Raw genomic sequence first — 20,290 nt, 5'->3', positions numbered from 1 at the left:
GTGCCCACGGCGCGGACGGGGAGGCGCCCAGTCAGCCCAGGTCCAGGGGGGCCGCGGGGGGGCCTCGGGCGGGCGCGGACGCCGGCTCCGGCAGGGACCCCCGGCCCACGGCCCGCGGAGCCGCGGACGCCCGGCAGGTGGGCGCCGAGCAGGCCCCTCCCAAGGCTCCCGCCCCGACCCAGCGGGCGTCCCGCTGACCCCGCCCGAAGGCCCCTCTCGCCCCCAGACCCCCGCAGCCCGGCCCGCGCACCCGGAATTCAGTCACTTCCCTCTGAGCGTGCGCGGAGCCAGGGCGCCGGAGGCCGCGCCCATAGGTCCCTCAAGAGCCAATCCGGAGCCGCAGCGCGGCTGATGGGCACCAACCGCAGAGACCCTGGGTCTGGATTGGACACGCCTGCTGTTGTGGGCGGGCCTAAAGGGGCGGATACGGAAGCGGCGCTGGGAACGGGGCCCCGCGGGGCTCGGGGTCGTGGGACCCGCATGGCGGCGGCGCGGAGGCGCGGTAGGCGGGGGGCGCGGAGGCGGGGGGCGCGGGGCGCGGAGGCGGGGGGCGCGGGGCGCGGAGGCGGGGGGCGCGGGGCGCGGGCGGGGCTGCGGGGGCCGCGCGGTGCCTGGGCTGAGCTGCGGGACACCAGCTGCCTGCAGGACCCGCACCCAGCCCTTCTCTGCTTTGTTCTGTGTGTGAGCCCGTGGAGATTAGGACAGAAGAGACTTTTTACCTCCACCTTATTTCTAGGCTCACATCTGCTGTGGGGCACCCGCGGGACACACGGACACGCGGGACACACAGGACACGCGGGAAACACAGGGGAAGACACACACGGGGGACACACAGGGGAAACACACACGGACACACAGGGGAAGACACACGGACACATGGGAAACACACAGACACAGACACACACATGGGGGACACACGGGAAACACACACGGACACACAGGAGGGGCGCGTTGCAAAGAACCAGAAGGGACACATGCCTTTTGGAAGCGATGCCTCGCCGTGTCCAGTGTCCTGGACAACTCGTCTCATTTCTGCTCCGCTTTTACCGTGAACCAGGGAGCAGTGGCCCAGCGGGAGGCCTCTTGGCTCCAGAATGAAGTCCATGTTTATGGGAAACTGCCGGGCAGGTCGCAGGGCACCTGTTTCGTTCATAACTGGATGCTTGAAGGAGCAGTGAAGGTTTAGGGGGCTATACGATAAACGTTTTGTTCTAAAATTGCCGGTTATTTCTGTTTAAGTAAAGTGAGAACTGTCAGTGATAGGAGACTGCGCCAGTGCCCAAGGCCACGCGGTCCTCAGAGATGCAGAGGTGGTGTTCAGCACCAGTGCCGGTTTGTTTCAGGGGACGGCTGTTCAGACATTAAGTTCAAGGGTTCAGCGTCCCACAGAGTCTCGTTCCCCATGGCAGCATCCACTGTGTGGCCTCAAATGCTGGCTGAAGGGAGACTCACCGGCGAACCTCCCAGCCATGCTAGATGGTGGAAGGTAATTATTGGTCATTTAACTGCTCATTACATGTTGCCCTTTAAAACTTACTTTCAACAATTGAAACCATGTTCTTTTAAAAGACTTTGTGCTTCACATTGTGGCAGCTGAAGGAGACCTGCGTATTGACCAGCAGAATAAGTACACGGGGAGCCTGGAGCTGCTCCTGGTGCCAGGATGCGGCCCTGTGCTCACGGGGGGCAGGGGAGAGCCCCACCCTGGGGCCCACCCTGAAGGCAGGCCAGCAGTGTGGGAACATTGCTGGAACATGGGGGAAGAGCAGGGGCTGGCCCAGAGCAGTGGTGCCCTGACCAGGGAGACGGGCAGGGGCACAGGTGTGGGGTAGGAGAGGCACGTTCAGTTGACACACCAGGTACTGTGGGACCTCGGGGTGCCTGCTGTTGGAACTCAGGCCACTGGCAGAGGTGGCAGCCTTTGAGCGGGAGGTCAAGTGCATAAGGGAGTGTGATGCTGAGCAAAATGTGTACCTGCCGGAGAGTCCAGGTGTGAGCCTGCGCTCTGTCCTCAGAGGCCATCCTGTGGTCTGTGCAGCTAGACCAGTGACATGTCCTCTGTCCGTCCTGCAGTGCCCCTGCCCAGGAGGTGTGCTGGCCACTTTATGGAGGGAAAGACAAGCCCAGAAGGTGCCCGGAAATGGCAGACTCTGCTGTAACTGGCATAATCTGACTCGGTACCTGGGGATGTTGTCAGGACTGTCCCCCTGGGGGAGGGAGCAGCTGAGAGCTGGCCTTGGTTTGTGTTGGTAACCTTTGCTTCCTAGGAGAGCAGCTGGAGCAGTAAGTGACCAGCCTTGTGTCTGAAGAGCTGGATTTGGTTTCATGAAGGGTGGTCCTGAAGTGGGGGGAGTGGCCAGAGGCGAGGAGAGCACCCTATGCCTGCTTGGCAGGTGGCGTTTGCTGGATGGTGTTCTGAACCCCAGCTCGTCTGCTTTCCCTGATGAGGAGCCCCAGAGCCTGAGGTTCTGCCAGACAGGGACAGCGCACGCCAGGGCGAGCCCCACCCATGGGCCATGGCCCCGTGAGAGCTCTCTCCTCCCAGAACCAGTGGGCTTTGACTGGGCTCATCCACATGGGAGAGTGCAGGTCTAGTGGAAATGGGCATTTCCGGGATGGAACTTCAAGAGCGTTAGGTCTGGCCTTTATAATGTACAGACACCCAAAGGAGTCCCAGGCTGGCTTCTCCTCTGAACACAACTTGGGCACCCCAGCCCAGGGGGCCTTGGGGTGGTGGTCAGCTGTAGGTGGCCAAGGGTCCTGTGGAGACAGTCACTTTGTTTTCTGGTGTTAATATTAGAATATGTCTTTGTTTTAAATAAACTTTATATGCGATTTAAATAATAAAACTGCCTTAAGTAATTCCTTTTTCTTTCTCTCTTCTGTTTTTGTCAATTGGTTGCATTTTAGTGTTTGTTGAAAAGGTGCTGAAGAGACTTTTTCCTCATGATCCACATGACCAAGAAAAGACAGCATCTCTGCCCACGACCTGCGAAACCCCTCCCGAGAGAGTGAAATGCAGGCCCATCCCCCCGTTGGCAGGTAAGGGGCTTATAGGTAACAAGGAGTCACAGACACACAGACGGTTCCATCGTAGCCATCCACGTCTACAAACTAGTCAGATAAAAACACGATTGCCTGGCTCATCCTGAAGGATAAATGGCTGCTGTTAACTGTGGTTTCACTTTTCAAAGAATGTGCCTGTCAGAGGCTGAAGTCTGTCCTCCAAAATCCACATGTTGGAGTCCCAGCCCCAGAACCTCAGAATGTGACTGTGTTTAGAGATGGGGTTTAAAGAGGAGATGAAGGTTAAGTGAGGCCATCAGGGCAGGTCCTAATCTAGTATGACTGGTATCCCTTTAAGATGAGGGGCTTGGGACACGGGGAGGAAGCCTCGGGGGATTAGCCCTGCCCACACCTGGATCTCGAACTTCCAGCCCCAGGACTGAGAAATAAATGTCTATTGTTGGAGTCTCAGCACTGGAGCAGTGGGACAGTCCCTTTCTGCCCAGGAGCGAGTGTGGCTGTTCAGGTGGCGGGTGCTGTGGAGGGGCATGCTGTCCCACACCAGGAGCAGCCCGCCCCTGCGATTGCCAGTTCTGGGAATCTCACTGAACCCATGTTCTTGATCATCTGGAAATGTTGTGTTTAGTGTCTGCTTGCATTTTTTCCCCTCTTCTAACTCAACAGCTTTAATGGTGACTGTTCACCAATAATAAGGCTGTTTAAGTTTAAAACAATTAACTGAAACTGAAAACTCACTTCTCAGTCACACTGGCTGTATGAAGCCTGAGAACCACTTGAGGCCAGTGGCCGGTGGGTTGGACGCACAGATTTGGAACATTTCCGTGGTGGCAGGCTCTGCTGGACAGTATCACACGTGGAGGGGCATCTGCACTGCTCTCTGGGGAGAATGCTCTGGAGCCACACTTCACCTCGAAGGGAGGCTGGGTTTACATCTAAAGGATTGAAACTATAAGAGACTAGAAGAAGCTGGGAGTTTGTCCCTGTGGGGTCCATACACCCCAGGAGCACAAGGTGGAAGATTATAAGTGTGCCTTATAAAACTTAAAATTCTGCATGGCAAGAAATTACTAGTAGCAAAGTCAGAAGGCAAATAATAAATTAGGAAAGTTACTGTCAGTACCAGCAGCTCTCGGTACTGACAAAGGGCGCATTTCCTTCATATAAAAGAGCTCATGTGCCAGTGAGAAAATGAGCAGAGCTCAGGAGAGTGACAGGAATTCACAGAGAAGATGCACACAACCCTTTCAGCGTTAAAACGGTGTCTGATATGTTGGTGCCACGAAGCACGAATGAAGACTGTCAGGACCACATCTTTCACAAGTCAGATTGTCACAGATCAGAAATTTGCTAATGTCGGGAATGGTGGGCGAGCACTCAGGCCTGGCCATTGGAAGTATAACTTCCTAGGTCCATGAAAGGCAGTCTGAATTCACCCACCCAGGTTACAGGTGCACACCAGTGTTGGGCAGTCACATCTGCAGTGATTTTATGTGTACATGACATTCCAGGTGCGGGAACAGGCGTGTTCAAGGTTATTCTTTACATCATTGCTCAGAATAGCAGGAGCTTGGGGAATGTCTGCATGTCTGTCCACAGGAGACTGGCTGGATGGAGAACGAATGGCACACTCATCCTGGACAAGGCGGCAGTGTCCACAGGAAGGGTCGAGCCAGGGCATCATAGGGGAGGGGCAGAGGCAGTGTGTACAGCTGGAGAAGGGTGCGTGTTGGTGGCACACACAAGTGGCCTGCAGGGCTGAACGCCTGAGGACGTGATAACACGATCTGCCTCGGAAAGGGGCAGCTTTCCCCACACGCCTGTGCACCTCGAGCTGTCATTGTAGCACCTATTCAGTAAACAGTAAGTAGAATCCTCTCAGGATACGCTCATTTCTACAAAGCACGAGGCAGTTTACCACCCACACACCTTGCTAAAAGAACAGTCAGGAATGTGTTTTAACAGAAACAAAAAAGGTACCTAGAGGGCAGGTGCGGGAAACTGGATGAAACAGTGAAGTCAGAAATTGTGTGTGTGTTTTTAAGTCTTGGTGATGTAATTAACTGTTAACTGTGACAGAGAAGTACTGATTTTGTGTGTTGGGCAAAACTTGGAAGCCTGTGACTAGAAGCTCATGGGTGGGTTCCAGTGGAATAGGAGTCAGGGTCGGGAGGTGCTGATGGAGTGCATGGGGAGAGGGAACCATGGGCTTGTTTTAAGATTGGAGAAAGTACTGCATGTTTTCACGTGCTGAAATTTTGACTGGAGAAGAAAAATTGATGAGAGGGAGTGGGGGAGAGGGAAAGAAAAGACTCGCAATGGCTTTGGGAGGTGGGAGGACATGGGTGCCCTTGGTCAGGGTGTAGCGTGGAGGGAAGGCCCTTGTGTCAATGATTCTGAAAAAGACGCCAGCTGTGGGAAGACAGCAGGAGCAATAAATAAAGTCCAGCAGTGACACCTGCTTGTGTTTGTTACCTACAAGGTTTACTTTGCCATATTTTTAATGAAATATGAAGATTGAAAGGATTGATGCTGCTCTGTGTTGAAGAGTGTGTGGAGAAGGCAGCATCTCACGGCCCCTCCTGACAGTGTGTCAGAAAGGCCAGGCTCACTCTGCCCGGCAGTCGTCCCAGGGATTCATCTGAAGGAGCTGAGTGGATGAGTGTGCAGTTACCTACAGCAAGGGTGGTTGCAGCAGCTGTTTCTGACCCTGGAAATTCAGAATGGACCTCCATGCATAAAATTTAAGACTGATTAAGTTATCATTTGCCAATTACGTGGGTTATTATGTAGCCATTAAACGACTATGTAGATTTAAATATATCAACATATTATTTTATCATAATATTCACTCTTGAATGATAGTATACATATAACATGCAAGTTATGATGTATAAATGTTTTACAGTATATATGGAGCGTGATCCCACTGAGTCATGTGCATCTATGTGTCTATGTGTACACACACACACACTCACTGTACATGGATTGTTAGCAGACATGGAGAGAAAGGTCCAGAAGATTATGCAACCAAATTGTTGAGATTCATATTATGATAATGACGGAGTGTGTTATGTGGAGTATTTTCTGCTTTCTACTCATTAATTAGTTATGTTTTTATGTCATAATAACCTAGAAGTTAGCATAGTAAGTAACCTAATGTGAACTTAAATAATCGTGGAGCCTTCCTTGTTCCCAGCTGAATGTATAGTTGACTTGCTCTCCTGGCGACATGCTTGGCGTATTGAAGTCAGTGTTGCAACAGTGGCTGAGTTTTATTGAGCTCACTGATGTCAGGCCCTTGAGAATGTGGTTGGATGGAGGTCAGTGTCTGATGACACCTGCAGTGTTGACCGGTCCCTGTTCCCGTTTTCTCCTGCAGGTGGTGGCACTGGGACCCCTCCTGGCCGGCGGCTCTACACCGTGGCTTTGCCTCCTGAGGGCTATGTTCCTGCTCCGCCAGAGCTGCTCAGCCGCACGGATTCCCAGAGCTCGGATTCCCAGAGCTCGTGCAGCAGTGATGATGCGGAAGGTGAAAAAGCATGGTTTTCCAGTTTCTAGATTTGTGCATCGATTTTATCTAAATTCATAATTAGAGAGGGTGAGCCTGTCCCTGCACAGCCACACAGTGCTTTGGGCGTGGTTTGCAGCCCTTTAAATGGGAGACTTGAAGTCAGAGTGTGATTTTAGCTGCATTTGTTAACGAGACCCCTGGTGTTAAATGCATGATACTCTCAGCTGTGCTTGTCTTGGTTTAGTAGAACTTTTTTCTTGATTCTCCCATTTTTTCTAAATGTCTGGGATGTTATATGAATTTCGTAATCATGGGAACAGCTTATTTTGCATCTCTTGTGGAAATGGAACTACTGTCTGTATCTGCTCTGTTGTTGACTGTCCTGTCTCTGGGCGCAGGGCCAATTCTGCACAGGAAGGTGTACCTTACGAAGTGAAATGGCAGCTTTTTCTCTAAGTCATTATTCCAAAACTTCCTTCAGAGGGATGTGGATTTTCAAATAAAATCTTAGCCTGTGTAAACTGAGAAACTCTATACTCAAACCTTAATTAATTTGAATATTAAGAAAATACGATTTTCTAGCTCATTGATCTTTCTGACTTCCTAATTAAAGGATCAGAAACCACAAAACTGAAAATGGGGTTGCTAGGAGTAATGTATTCATTTTTTCAAGCCCAGTTGAAAATCTTTAGAATGTAATTATTAGATAAATAGATTATATCATTCAATAGTGAACTGCTTTCATGAAGATAAATTGCTTTGGGGAGCATGCTCACCATGTTCTTTGTATATTCAATAAAAGTGTGCCGCACTCCCCCAGGCACCATCTGCACTCTGCTCTGCTTAGGACCCTCAGGCAGGTCTGTGCAGGGCCCCTGCTGAGAGCACGTCAGTCTATCCCAAGACCAGGTGCCACTTCCCAGGGACCGAGCTAGTGACCTCCTCATGGGAAATGGGACAGTGACAGTGCCAACTGGCACATGTATCTCTTATAAACTGTGCTCCCAGCCCATACCAACTGTCACTTTTCCTGTTCCGTGAACTTGGTGCCGCCTCTTCCAGGAAGGTGGCTAGGATGGGCCTGGTGCTGGCTTCTGCTCTGACAGTGTGTTAGTTAGAGGAGAGCAATTTCTCCAAAATGTAAAGAAAATGGGAATTGAGTGATTAGGATTGATTCCATTTAAATTGCCATGGTAACCTGGCAGAGTTAGTGGTAACTTTTATAACTTTGACTACAACATCATTAGAAGTTGCATTTTTATAAACTGTTCGTTAGGCAAAAACTTCCTGTTAATTTATTTCTTCCTATGTTGCCGGGTTCACGGGAGCAGTCAGTGCTAAGAACCTTCAGGGTGGTGTTGTCTTTTCCAGGGACTGTCATCAGGGAGAGGTGATGGTGCCTGAGGGTGGTTGCAGGGGGGTGTTCTTTCCTCTTTGAACAGCACAGGTTCTGAGACTTCCTCATAGAACCTCTGTTTCATCAACTGAAAAGCGGGTCATCTTCAGAAGAGAGGGCCTTTCCTGTGCACTCCGACCTGGGGATTATTTTTCAAATGAAAAGAACTCTTCTTCCAACAGAAATGTACAGAAAAGGCCAATTTTATAGAAGATGACAGGAAGGAACACTCCCCCAAGGCCCGCAGCCCAGTGCATGCTACACGCAGTGTCTGTGCCTCCTTGTGCATATAGTACATAGACTTTACAGAGATTGTGCCTGGTTCACATATGGTATTATAACTGCATTTTCTTTCAGTGTGTTATGCAGGATTTTCCTTTTCAGTGCATATAGATTTATTTATATCACTTTTTAAAAAAGCAGAAATCTATTTTATGAAAGCAACTTGTTTATAACTACCCCCCCCCAAAGCATCCAGAAGTTTCCTTGGTGCTTCAGTGAGGATCTGTGCTTTGCCTGCGGAGGTTAGGCAGATTTTGGAAGTGGGAGTGTTGAGCACCACACACCTCAGCAGCATGCTTCTGGATTTAGGCTTGTTTACAGACTGTCCTCTGGAACGCCCAGCCGGCTCACCCTCCTGAGGGCAGTCCAAGGAAGTGCACTTTCCCCACAGCCTGGACATTTACAGTCTCTTACGTTTTAGCTGATCGTGTGGGCAGTATACCTCTTACATTCCAGGTGAGAAAAATTTGTACATGAGGGAAATTTTTCCTAAACCTAAGAGCTTAACGTACAGACTTCACTATGTAGAACTTTAAACTTTTTTATGGCAAAAGGCACTATAAACAAGGCTGAAAAACAAAAGAACACAATGGGAAGTGATATTTGCACATCCGAGGTAGAGGAGCTAATTTTCTTAAAATAGAACAAACCAGGGAGGAAAGACTCCCCCAGTGGGGTGAGCAGCCTGGACTCCAGAGAAGTGTGGGAGCAGCTGGAATGGTGAGCAGGGGTGCCCCTAGGCCTCCTTACTTCAGATTTTATATGCAGCATCTGACCCATCTAAATGTATTTCCTTAGAAGGTATAGATCCATCTTTTAAAATAGCTTTACCCTTTTAAGTCCTATGCCATTTCTTGAATTATCTGTTACTTACCCTTGATTATTTTTTAAAACACTTTATAATAGACCCAATTCCTGCCTACGGTGGTCTTGACTCAGTACCTGACTCATCTTTCCAGACCCCAGTTTCTTACCAGCAACACTACCACGTTTGGGGTGGATGATTCTTCCCTGCAGGACTTCCTTGTGCTTTCTTTGCAGGCCGGGTGGACCACACCCCGGCTAATGGCACCACCATAGAGCACCCTCACTTACTTGCACACCTTCCCTGGAGGCTACTGGGTGCCTCAGAAGCCAAGCTTGCAAAAGTGGGGACTGTTCCTAGAGGTCTGCTTCACAGTGCCCCCTGCTGGGGGACTGCCTGCCTCAGCCCCCAACCCCCACCTCTGCTGGCCTTGCTGTAAACCTGTCAGTTATGACACCTGATGGAACTGCCCCCCTTCCCCGTGACCTTTCCTAGGATGCATCTCTGTGTGTTGCATGACAGCACCCACTTTTGTCACTTACTACAGCACATTTTATGTGCTCTCTGTTAACACCAGTGTGATGACAGCATGTTTCCCGTCGCACTGCGACGACCTCACCGGAGGCTCTTGCCATTGTCCGGCTACTTTCTCCTTCATGGTCAAAAGTGGGGTCCAGTGCACGCACGTCCCCAACCGTTGGTAACGAGGGTCCCAAGAGCCTTTGGCTTTCAGCAGCTTCTCCTGTCACTCACATCCCTTCTATGGCCACTGCTGTGAACTCACCATCCTCCTGAATCAGCCTCCTGAGGGTCCCGAGCCTTGGGGCTCCCGGCCCATCTCAGTCCACATTTTTTATTGTGCTGAGTGATGACCCAGAGCCCTGCTCCTGATCAGGCCCTCCCACCCATTGTCACGTGTTGACCTATGTCCACCCTCAGTGTTTCTGAGACCTGTCCTCCCCTGCCATCCTCAGGGCTCCTTCCTCAGCCTCACCGAAAACATGGGCCTGCCTCTGTCTGGTGTCTTTGTTGTCCCTGTCCTTCCCTCCTCACCCCAGCTCGGCCCTGACTCCCCAGGCTGCAGCAGAGTGGGTTTCAGCCCCACTGGTGACCATGGGGCTTCCTGGCCCCTTGGAGAAGGTGATGATGCTGGACTGGCAAACTCATATATGCTGCCACCAAGCTGGGTTCCGGCAAGGCCTGGGCACCTGGGCGGTGTGGGTGTTCACTCCTAGGGCCCGTGCCTGCTGGAGCTCTGTCTCCAGTCAGTAGTGGGTGAGCCAAGTACAGGGATGATTTATGAAGACAAGCTGAGAGGCAAGTGTCTGTCACCCTCCTGGTTCAAGATCACAGTGCCTGCACTGTGCTGACACGGCTTTTGTGGTCACGCCAAGCAGTCATTAAATCAAGTCATCTATGGGGAGCCGTCAGGGTTATTCTAATAGCAGGCACCCACTGAAGTAGAAGTAGTAAGTGTGTGCAGGACAGATCTGGGCCTTGGTTCCAAGGCAGCCATTTCAGGTCTTGTTGGCTGTCTGGGCTGGAGAAACCCTGCTCTGTGGCGTTGGAGGCCTCTGAGACTGACCATCGTGGTGCCTCACTGGGCAGTTCAGCTCATTGGACCAAAGAGGTGCGGTTTTCATCAAATGCAGCCAGAGCCCAGGCAGAGCCCTGGTGTGTGCTCGCTGTCCTCTGCTGACTAGGGACAGTCCCTGCCTGGCACGCTTGCTTGGACTGTGATGTCTTGGAGATACATCAGTGTCGAACCTGACAGACAAGTGTGCCGGGGCTGATGTCGAGGTTACTGAACAGCGTGTGGGTCACCACTCACAACCTGCTCACAGGTGGGGGCTCAGTGTAGCAGCCAGTGACCTCTCTGCTTCCCAAGCATCCGGCTCAGTCATGGCAAACGATGCTGCTTTTTAACCAGCCCTCCTTTATAACACGAGGTGCCATACAGGATGGGCAAAAGTAGGTTACGGTTGTACACATGGAAAAAAATGCAATAAGAAATAATAAGAATAAACTGTTTCAATACTCACAACTGTAAACCTACTTTTGCCCCACCCTCTCTCAGTGTTATTTGGACTTAAAGCTAAATTACATCCTGGAGCTGAAGCAAAGCCACAGGACAAGTCACTGTGTCCAGTTGTCACAGTTCTCCTTGTGCTCTCTGGATATTACTGCTCTAGGTATTTGGAGCCAACTAGAAAAGAGAGAATCCATTTTTAAAAGTAAAGTCTCCTGCGCTCTAGGCTTGGCCCAGCATCCCATCCTCAGAGCCTGCCGTCACCAGAGCCACTTGGTAAGAAGGTTCTGTCCTCAGTGCTGCCCAGCCCATCCTCCATACTTGTGCCTCCTGGTCAAGTTCATCTTCGAGGCCAAGCCATACACAGCATCCCTCCTCCCTGGCTTGGCTCCTCCTGGCCACGCCCTGGCCCCACAGCTCTGCACCAGGCTCTGCTCCGTGCTGGCCTTCCCAGACCTGGACGGGCTTCTCTCTACAAGCCGGGTTTGTGGACATGCGTCTGTGAGGCCACAGGTCTGACCTTGCTAAATGTGTGTGATCAGTATGTGTTAGTACAAAGTGTCCTGAATTTTAGGCAAACAGCATATTAAAGTAATCTGAAGCATCAGGAGTCATATTTTAGCAGCTGACCTTCCTGTGCATGGTTTAGATCAGGGTTAAATGTAAGTTACTACTTTTTACTTAGCACCTGGAGCACATCAATACTGAGGGTGATTATCACGTGCATTTGTAGCCTTAGTGTTGAATCCAGAATAAAACTCTTTTTCCTTTAAAATACTTAGTTCATTTGAATGTGACATGGCACAGCTGTGAGCGTTGGGATGCTCTGGTTTGTGGCTATTTTGGTGTCTGTTTCCACTACAGAACTTCATCGGTACATAGGTGCCAAACAGTGGCAGAGAATTTTGACAAACTGGTTATTTTTAAAGTTAGCATATGTGAAAGGAAAGGTATGTTTTGGGGATGGCAGCTTTTCAAGATTAGTGAGCTCAGATTATAAATAGTCAAACCCCTGGTCCCCTAATATAGAGTTTCTGTAGCTTGGCTCGTACTTGAGTCTGAAGCAGGTGGCGCGGGGAGGGGAGGTTGTGGATGCGGGGCGCTGGGCTGCACAGTGGGGTGGAGGCGGCACCTCCTGTGCTCCGGGCGAGGGTCTGGATCAGACCGCACGTGAGGCCAGGGCCCGGTGGCGCGTGGGCACCTCACTGGGGAAGAGCCCGTGTGCGGGCAGGGCCCTTGGACAGGAGGGAGAGGACTGAAGATTCAGTCGTCCCGTGCCCTCTGGGACGTCTGGGCAGTGGGGCCGTCCAGCCGTGCTTGGTTCACGCGCTTCCTTCCATCCGAGGACCCCAGGGCACCGCGGTGCCAGGTCGGGACAGCGCCACCTGCGCGCCGTCATGTCCGCGGGCTTCCTCTCTCGGTGACTCCTCCGACCAACTGGCGAAACCTGGGAGGCGCTGGGTGGGGCCGCAATGTCTGGCATCAGGTGGGGCAGGGCCTCGGGAAAGTTCAGGCCTCTGCTTTGCTTTCAAGGGCGGTGGCCGCAGCGGCACCGTGGTCAGGCCGGGCTGCACCGAGGGGCGAGCCGGCCTTGAGCCACAGCGGAGTGGCCGCAGCTCGCGCAGCTGTGTCTCGCGCTGCGTTACAGCCCTGGCTGGTCGGTTGGGGTGACTAGGAATCAAACGTGACTCCCCAAAAACCTGCCACGACTCCTACACCCTTGAAAGCGCAGCGCACGTCCGACTGTAGCCGCGCGTCTCTGCACCGCGTCCTTGGTGCGACCCCGCAGGAGCCTCGGGGCGTGGGGAGGAGACGCCCCCACGCGGCCAGCGGGGATGCAGCCCGGCCGGTGCGAGCCCTCCGGCGGCCCCTCCGCTCGCTCTGCTGCCTGCTGCTCCGCTGGCTGGGTCCCTCGGTGCCCGTCGGTGCCCGTCTGCTGTGGCCCGCGCCGGGCGGCTCCGCTCCGCTCCCGCCAGACACGCGCCGTCTCAGCTCAGCTCCGAACAGCCTCCTGCGCGGGACGCGCTTCCGGACCCGCGGCCGTGCTCACGCAGGCGGAGCCCCGCCCCTGCTCCCTGATTGGTCCTCGTGCAAGTGAGGCCTCTGATTGGTCAGAATGGGCCACTGGCGGGCTAGGGCCGCACAGCCCCTGCGGGGAAAGCTGGGTCCTGTGGGTTGAAACGGGCGCGTGCGGGCTCCCGGGCGGGACGGGCGGGGCGCGCTTGCAGTGCGGGCGCAGGGGCTCCTGTGCAGCGCGGCTGCTGGGCCTGCTGTTTTGTTTTTTTCGGGGGTGGAGGGTGTTAAGAGATAATTGTATTGATTTTTAGAGAGAGGGAGGGAGAGAGAGAAACATCCATGTGCGAGAGGAACATGGATGGGCTGCCCCCTGCACGCCCGGCGAGGGGTGGCGCCCGCAGCCCGGGGAAGGGGCCCTGACCGGGAACCCAACCGCGACCTTTGGTGCACAGGCTGGAGCTCAGCCGACTGAGCCACACCAGCCAGGGCTGGGCTCTGCTTTATAAATTTGAGCCTGGTGAGCCACCAGCCCTCTTAGTAGGTGTCCTTTTTCCTCAGGTTCACACTCTGACAAGGCTTTTCTAAGAAAATTTTATTGTAAGTCTCAGAATCCTTGGCAGTGTAATTAGTTGAGATTCAGTTTTGAACCACTTAAGTAAATATTTTTAGTTCATTTTGTAATAAAATGACAAGATCCTAATGGGAAACGTATTTGCGCTAATGTGTTTGTTGTGGTTCCATTATAAAGAAAATTGTTGTATTTGAATTTTTGTTTTCATAGATCAGGATCCTCCTGCTCAGCGAAAGAGAAGAAGAATCAGAAAGCATAAATCGAAGAAGAAACGTCAGCATCCCAACAGTGTCCACGTAGAACATGCAGAATTAGAGCAACAGCAGAGTCTCTCGCAAGAACTGCAGCCACGGCACAGAGATGGCCCCACAATTAGCAAAAGTAAGAGAAGGAAACTGAGAAAGAAACAGCAAGTGGAACGGAAGCGAGCAGCTGGCTCACTGCAGAGAGCCTCCGGTGTCAGCTTCCTGTACGAGCCCGGGGAGGGCAGCCTCGAGCCGGGGGCCAGCTGCGAGGGGGCCGGCGGGGGCAGCTCCGGGGCCGAGGGGCACGGTGAGGAAGGCTCCGAGGGGAAGGCAGAGGGCATCCTCGATTTTCTGAAGTCAACCCAGGAGATGTATTTCTATGACGGTATGTTCTTTCCTGTTTTTCTTTTGAATAATAGCTTCTGCTGATTTGGGAAAATAAGCCAATAGAGCTATAATATTAAATGTTTAAGATACTCCGTATTCAAAATAACCATTACTTTTGAGGCAAAAATAAGAATATTGATGTTCTCACCATGACCTGACCAGCAGTGAGCTCAGGACAGAGCAGGAAACCCACGTGAAGGCCACAGTGTCCTGGCTGCTCATGTGACCTTGTCCCCATTACCCTGACGTTGATTTTGGAATATGTTGGAATCAGCTATGTTTCTAAAGAAAAGACTAGTGCCGGGTGTTATCAGATAAGGAATTTTAATTAAAGTAGCTGTGAGCAAGATGTTCAGAAACATAGGGGGGAAGAGAGGGAGAAATTGGAGAATTTCACCAGTTAACTTGAACTTATTAAGGTAACAGAATGGAAACCCTAGATCTGAAAAAAAAAAAACACCAACAAATAAAGACTCAAGATTGAGTTTAAATAGCAGATTGGATCCAGCACAAAAGAGAATTAGTAACTGGGAAGACTGGCCACAGGCAGAGCCAGAATAAAGGAGGGAGAAGGACAGGGTGGGAAACACAGGAGGAGAGAAAGGGTGGGAGTGCAGACGGGTGGGTGACAGGAAGGCTCGCACCTGTGCCTGGGGCCCCGAGGCAAGGATGTTTAAGGAGATGAGACTTGGGAGTTTTTCAAAGTCGATAAAGGCCATAAAGCCAGAGATTCAAAGAGCTCTGTGAACTGCAGGCAGGATGATGCAGAACCACACCTGTGTCAGTGGTGGGGATGGTGACACAGGAGAGGACCCGCTGTCCTCACAGCAACAGCGGCCAGGCTGCGTGTCCCTGCTCTCCTTGCTGCTTAGAGACCTGGCCCATCTCAGAGCTCGGTGTCCTTGCCTTGTGTACCTGCCCGTGACACCTGGTCATGTGATGCATGGAGGCTGTTTTCCTGATTGGATCTGGGGGCAGACACCAGGCTTCAGTGCCCTGAGCAGCGTGTTCATTTGTTTACTGCTCAGAGCTCTACTCTGATCACCTCTCGTAGAGGCTTTTATGTCCCAATGTTTCCTTCAAGTAGAAACTGTTCTCTCCTTAAGGAATGAAAGCTGGTCTTCAGTTTACAAGAAAAATAAAGTACATCTCTGTGCGGCCCTGCCTTTGTCTAGGTGTCTCCAAGGATTCGGACCCAGCCTTCCTAGAAGCCACTGAGGAGCTGCTAAAGAGCCTGGCAGCATGCAGCCTGCCCCCCTCAGACCTGCTGGCCCTGCACCACCTGAAGACACTGCTGCTCCTACAGGATCCTGGCAAACTGCAGCGTGCCCTGCAGGTGTTCACAGAGCACTGCACCATGCCGCCAGGTACGTGCCGCCAGGTACTTGTCACCAGGACACTGCCCAGGGGTTGCTCCAGCACGGGGGTCACAAGTCAGAGCACAAGGGGACATGTGTGGCCTGGAGAAGGGGTCCATGGAGGAGCATTTTGCTCTAAAAACAGTTTACGTGAAATGTGCAGAAACACTTGTGTGTCCAATTTCCAGTGCTGGGAGCTACCAGCACTTAGGGCCAAGTTTTCAATAGTTTATAGAAGTGAAAGGATTCATTTCTGCTTCCCTTTTCCTTCCCCCCTGCTGGATGGGGAGTGGGTCAGCATTCTGTCCCCTGGTGTGCCAGGATGCCTGGCTGAGCCCGACAGTTGGAAGCAGAGTGGAGGAGAAGGTTTTTCTGTGCAGTTACCTGACCTTTATCAAGTACCATTCTGTGCAAACCCAGTGTGCCAGAGTCGACCGGGCATGTCTTCCCAACACCGAGGTGGTGACTCACACTGGTACTTGCAATGGGCCGCGGTGGGAATATTTAGGCCACAGAAATCCGCAGACACTGCACATCAGAAACCAGGGCTTGTGTAGCCACGGCAGCCACACAGGGCTGTGCCTGACCCCGAGCAGACACGTGGCCCACTTTCCGTTAACGCAGGGTCTCGTTCCTCAGAAACCTCAGTACAGCTGAAGTCAGGACTGAGGTTCGCCGACAGCAAATCAGCTGAGTCAGGAAAGCAGTCCTCTGGGCCCTGGTGACTGGCAAGTGGATGGCAGGGTGGACGGGTGACTCAGTGACCAGGCAGTGGCCCCAGGCCGGCACATTCTCCTCCGGGATTAGCAGGGAAGCCAGCAAGGAACCCTGGCCTTTGGTGCTTACGTCTGGCGCAGGGACAGAAAATACAGAACCTGTCACACGTCCCAGAGAGATGTGGCCTTGGAGAGGAGAAGGCAGGCGGTGGTGTCCTGCAGCCAGTGCAGAGGCTGTCAGACAGTGACAGGGACTGTCACGTGGGCCCCAAGGTCGCGTGAGTTTCTTATTCTGAGAGGAAGGGGGGTTCTGGGGAGGCTCTGGCACAGGGTCTGACTGCACTTGGCAAGATTTCCCATCGTGCTGAGACTGAGGGAGGGCTCTTGTCCCAGTGTGGTCACTGTCGCAGGGCGGTCAGACCTGGGAAGGTTCCCAATAGGATCTGCAGGTTTGCCAACTGAGCAGGTGTCAGAGGGCAGCGCTTGAATTGGAAAGATCACCAGGTTGATCAGGGTGGTCCAGAGAGGGGAGAAGGGGCAGTGGGGAGGGATGACAAGGAGGGGACAGGAGGGGAGTGGCCCCGAGGCTGTATCTTAAACAGGAGAGATCACAGCAGTGTGGCTGCGGGGCGCAGAGGGAGGCAACAGTCTGCCTCTTACTGTGCGCGTCGTTTGGGGTTGGCGGAGGCCCGGGTCCCTGCCTCTGATGAGCAGCTCTTCGGGCAGCCCAGGGTCTGAGCCAGATGCAGGGAGCCAAGAGTGCCCTCTGGGGTCCGGTCTTGCCAGATTCAGTCGGGCCCTGTGACAGAGCCTCCCAGGAACCCCCATTCCTCTTACCAGCTGGGCTGACTGTCTGCAGGATGTGACAAGTCTTCCCTGGGGCTGTGAGCCTCCCCAGGACAGTGAGGGGACAGGTGACATCACAGGACCTTCCTGTGAAATCTGAATGCTGTGCTGTCCCTGCACCAAACCTGGAGTTAGACTTCTACTTGGCTTCTGGCCAGTTTGTTCATCGCTGACATCGCATTTCAGTTTGTATGTGGCTCTCTTTGGCTCAGACATTGAGTGTGTCGTGTCGTGTCGTGACCTTCTGCAGCTGGTCCCAGGACTCACGAGCCTGAGGAGCTTGTGCCCAAGTAAAATACAAATATAGAGTTTGTCCACCCTTTTGCTGTATTTGTGACGCCCTGTGATCTGCAGTGTGGATGTCACTGTTGGTGCCGTCTTTGTACCAAAGCTGCGTTTCGTTCCGTTATTTCAGTGATCCCTTTGGGCCCAAAGCCTCATATACACAGATACTAATGTATAATGTTTCTGTTTGTTTTGTTTGTTCTGGTTTTGTTCCTGCCTTGCAGACCATGCCAGAGTGGTCTCTGCTTTCTTTAATTACTGGATCACCCACGTCCTTCCTGAGAAAAACAGTCAGTAAAGTCAGAACATGTACCTGAGAAGAGCTGACGCGACTGGAAAACATAAGCGACAGAGAGGAAGGGGGCCGAGTTACCCCTCTTCACAAAGACAGTGACGTTCCCTCGGTTTTCTCAGTGACCCCCCTGGACCCCTGCGGACAGTCCTGCTGTGTCACCTTCTCTGTATCCACGTGTCAGGAAGATGTCGGCTGAGGCTCCGCATGAGAAATGGGGATAAGACTGCAAGTCTCCATTTAAAAATTGCATGTGTCTTGAATTTACTGCCCAGTGGTTCTGTTTTTTAATTCCTGTAAAAATTTAAAAGCACTCACTCTGTTAAGTTGAGTGAACTGTATAGTTTGAAGACGTTGTGTATTTTTATAAAGTTTTAAACCGCCCTGTATCTGAACATCTCTGTTTTGAGAATGCCTTGCGGGTGTGAAAATGCTGTGGTTTAAGTGGTTTGATTCTCATTTATGTTTCCAAGGGCCCAGCCCTTGGCCCTCGTCAGGGAGTGGCCACCAGGCAGCAATGTCTCGAGATTCGTTCAACACTTTGGAGGGCGTTGGCTCACCTGGGAAGGTGTTTTCTATTGTGGTAAAGGGCACACACATGAAATTTACCACCCTAACCATCTACGATCTAGGGCATTAAGCACGTTCGCACTGTGTGCCAACGTCTCTGTCGCCCTCTCTTTTTTTTTTAAAATGTCTTTATTGATTTCAGAGAGAGGAGGGGAGAGGGGGAAAGCGAGTTGAAACATCAATGATGAGAGAGTCATTGATCGGCTGCCTCCTGCACGCCTCCGACTAGGGATCGATTCTGCAACCCGGGCATGTGCCCTGACCGGGAACCGAACCACGATCTCCTGGATCCTAGGTCGATGCTCAACCGCTGAGCCACACTGGCCAGGCATAACGTCTCTCTTTACGGCTGACTAGCTGCGATATGTGAGAGGCCCCTTGTTTCCCATTGCTGTTGGTCGGTGGACACTGGTTTCCCATTTCCCTGTTGTGAGCGGTGCCGCCATGAACATCACGCGGGGAATCCTGTGTGGTCGTTTGTTCTCATTTATCTGGGAAAACTGCGGGGTCACCTGGTGACTCTTGTTAACTTTCCGAGGAGCAGCCAGATGTCCACCGCGGCGGCACCGTGTACAGTCCACCAGCCCCGTGCGCGTTGAATTCCCTGCCTCCTCTCGACACTGCTTCTGTCCTCTGGGGAGTGGGAGTGGTTCTCATGCTAGCCTGGTTCCTGTCCCAATGGGAGAAATGGACACCCTCTCTGCTGCTGGGCCGCCACCTCTTGCAGAAATGCTTGTGACCTCACCCTGGGCGATTTGTTTTTTGCTGGTGAATTATGAGAGTTTTATACATTTTGGATATTGATCCCTTGTCAGATGTGTGATTTGGAAACATTTTCTCCCATCTGTGGCTTGGCTTTTTCATTCCCTTGGTGCTGTACTTTGACACACAGACGTTTGTAATTTATCTGTTTTTCCCTGTTTCCTGGGCTTCTGGTGTCAGATCCAGGAAGTAAGAGCCAAACCAGTACCACAAAGGTGTTTCCCAGAGTTGAGTGGGAGGCAGGTCCCGAGTGTGGGGTCCTGCTCGGGGAACGCACTTGGAAGGCCTCGCGAAGGAGGGGGAGAAACGAGGCGTCTGGACACATGGGGAGATGAAACGGGAAGCGAGCCAAGGGTGAAAGGCTGTGCTGTCACTGCAAGTTCTCTGTAGGCCGGCCATGTTCACAGCAAACGCTGGGAGGAGGGGGTTCGTATGAGGATCACACACGGAAGGGACCCCGTTTGATTCCTTGTTTACCACAAGCTGAGCTTGAGCCACTCTCCTTGCAAACCTGAGGGCAGTGGCAACAGGTTACTGTGTGGGTGGCACTGGGTCTTCTGTCCTTGTCACCTCAGCTCTGTGATCCCCATCCCATGACACCCAGTTGGTGCTGTCCTTGAATTACTGGAGCCTTCCCACAGGGTGGGCGGGTGGCCACGCCTCTAAGGGACCCACCTCCGGGTGTTCGGCCCTCAGCCCAGACCTTCTGGAAACTCTCTCCCTTTCCTCAACCTCCCGCTGCCCCTTGCTCGCCTCTCGAGGAGCCGTCCATGTGGTCGGTGAGGACATGTCCCTCTGTTGTGAGTGGCCTTACGGGTTCACCTTCCCCCGGCCACTCGACAGCTCCCCGGGTGGCCAGGGGTCACCAGGTGGGTTTGTGTGTGGACATGGTCACCACTCAGCACACAGCACCATGTAAACTTCTAACAAGCAGCGGAATGACCAGGAGATGCCTCCTGGAGCCAGCGCTGTGTGTCCAATGTGATCAGCCAATGAGGACAGTCCTCGAGGAGAGGGTCACAGTCCAGCTCGGTCACTCAGAGTCGCTCCACTTGGCTCAGGAACTGAGGAGTTGACTGTTCAATGTGTTCTCGGAGACAACATGACAGGTCATCTAACTGCTTATCTTTTGTCTGTTGTAAACGCTGCTTTGTCTTCACAGGACTAAGAGCAGATTACTCATTTGAATAAG

At 52.5% G+C, this 20,290-nt stretch overlaps 1 protein-coding gene across 3 annotated transcripts; it reads left to right on the top strand.

Annotated features, from left to right (window-relative positions):
* Window positions 1-402: 402 nt before the first annotated feature.
* Window positions 403-19,178, top strand: ERICH1 (glutamate rich 1). 3 transcript variants are annotated; one of them, XM_081128443.1, is made up of 7 exons: window positions 459-502; window positions 1,410-1,486; window positions 2,911-3,042; window positions 6,407-6,556; window positions 13,848-14,267; window positions 15,445-15,636; window positions 17,699-19,178. In XM_081128443.1, exons 2-7 carry the CDS (start codon window positions 1,477-1,479, stop codon window positions 17,770-17,772), a joined length of 978 nt encoding a protein of 325 aa, XP_080984569.1. In that variant the 5' UTR covers window positions 459-502; window positions 1,410-1,476; the 3' UTR covers window positions 17,773-19,178. The 3 variants fall into 3 exon arrangements, with proteins under 3 accessions (XP_080984567.1, XP_080984569.1, XP_080984568.1); XM_081128442.1 differs by having other exon boundaries at window positions 487-502; window positions 1,344-1,486; XM_081128441.1 differs by lacking the exon at window positions 1,410-1,486 and having other exon boundaries at window positions 403-502.
* The last annotated feature ends 1,112 nt before the right edge of the window (window positions 19,179-20,290 follow it).

The sequence above is a fragment of the Miniopterus schreibersii genome (genome assembly GCF_964146895.1).
Source record: "Miniopterus schreibersii genome assembly, chromosome: 2".
Lineage (NCBI taxonomy): Eukaryota > Metazoa > Chordata > Mammalia > Chiroptera > Miniopteridae > Miniopterus > Miniopterus schreibersii.
This window is presented reverse-complemented; position numbering and strand designations above follow the sequence as displayed.

Bases quoted from the DNA above. Each gene is read 5' to 3' on its own strand.
- ERICH1 (XM_081128441.1), top strand. From the start codon at position 481: ATGGCGGCGGCGCGGAGGCGCG. The intron at 503-2,910 runs GTAGGCGGGGGG...GTTGCATTTTAG, and splicing joins GGCGGCGGCGCGGAGGCGCG to TGTTTGTTGAAAAGGTGCTG. The intron at 3,043-6,406 runs GTAAGGGGCTTA...TTTCTCCTGCAG, and splicing joins GCCCATCCCCCCGTTGGCAG to GTGGTGGCACTGGGACCCCT.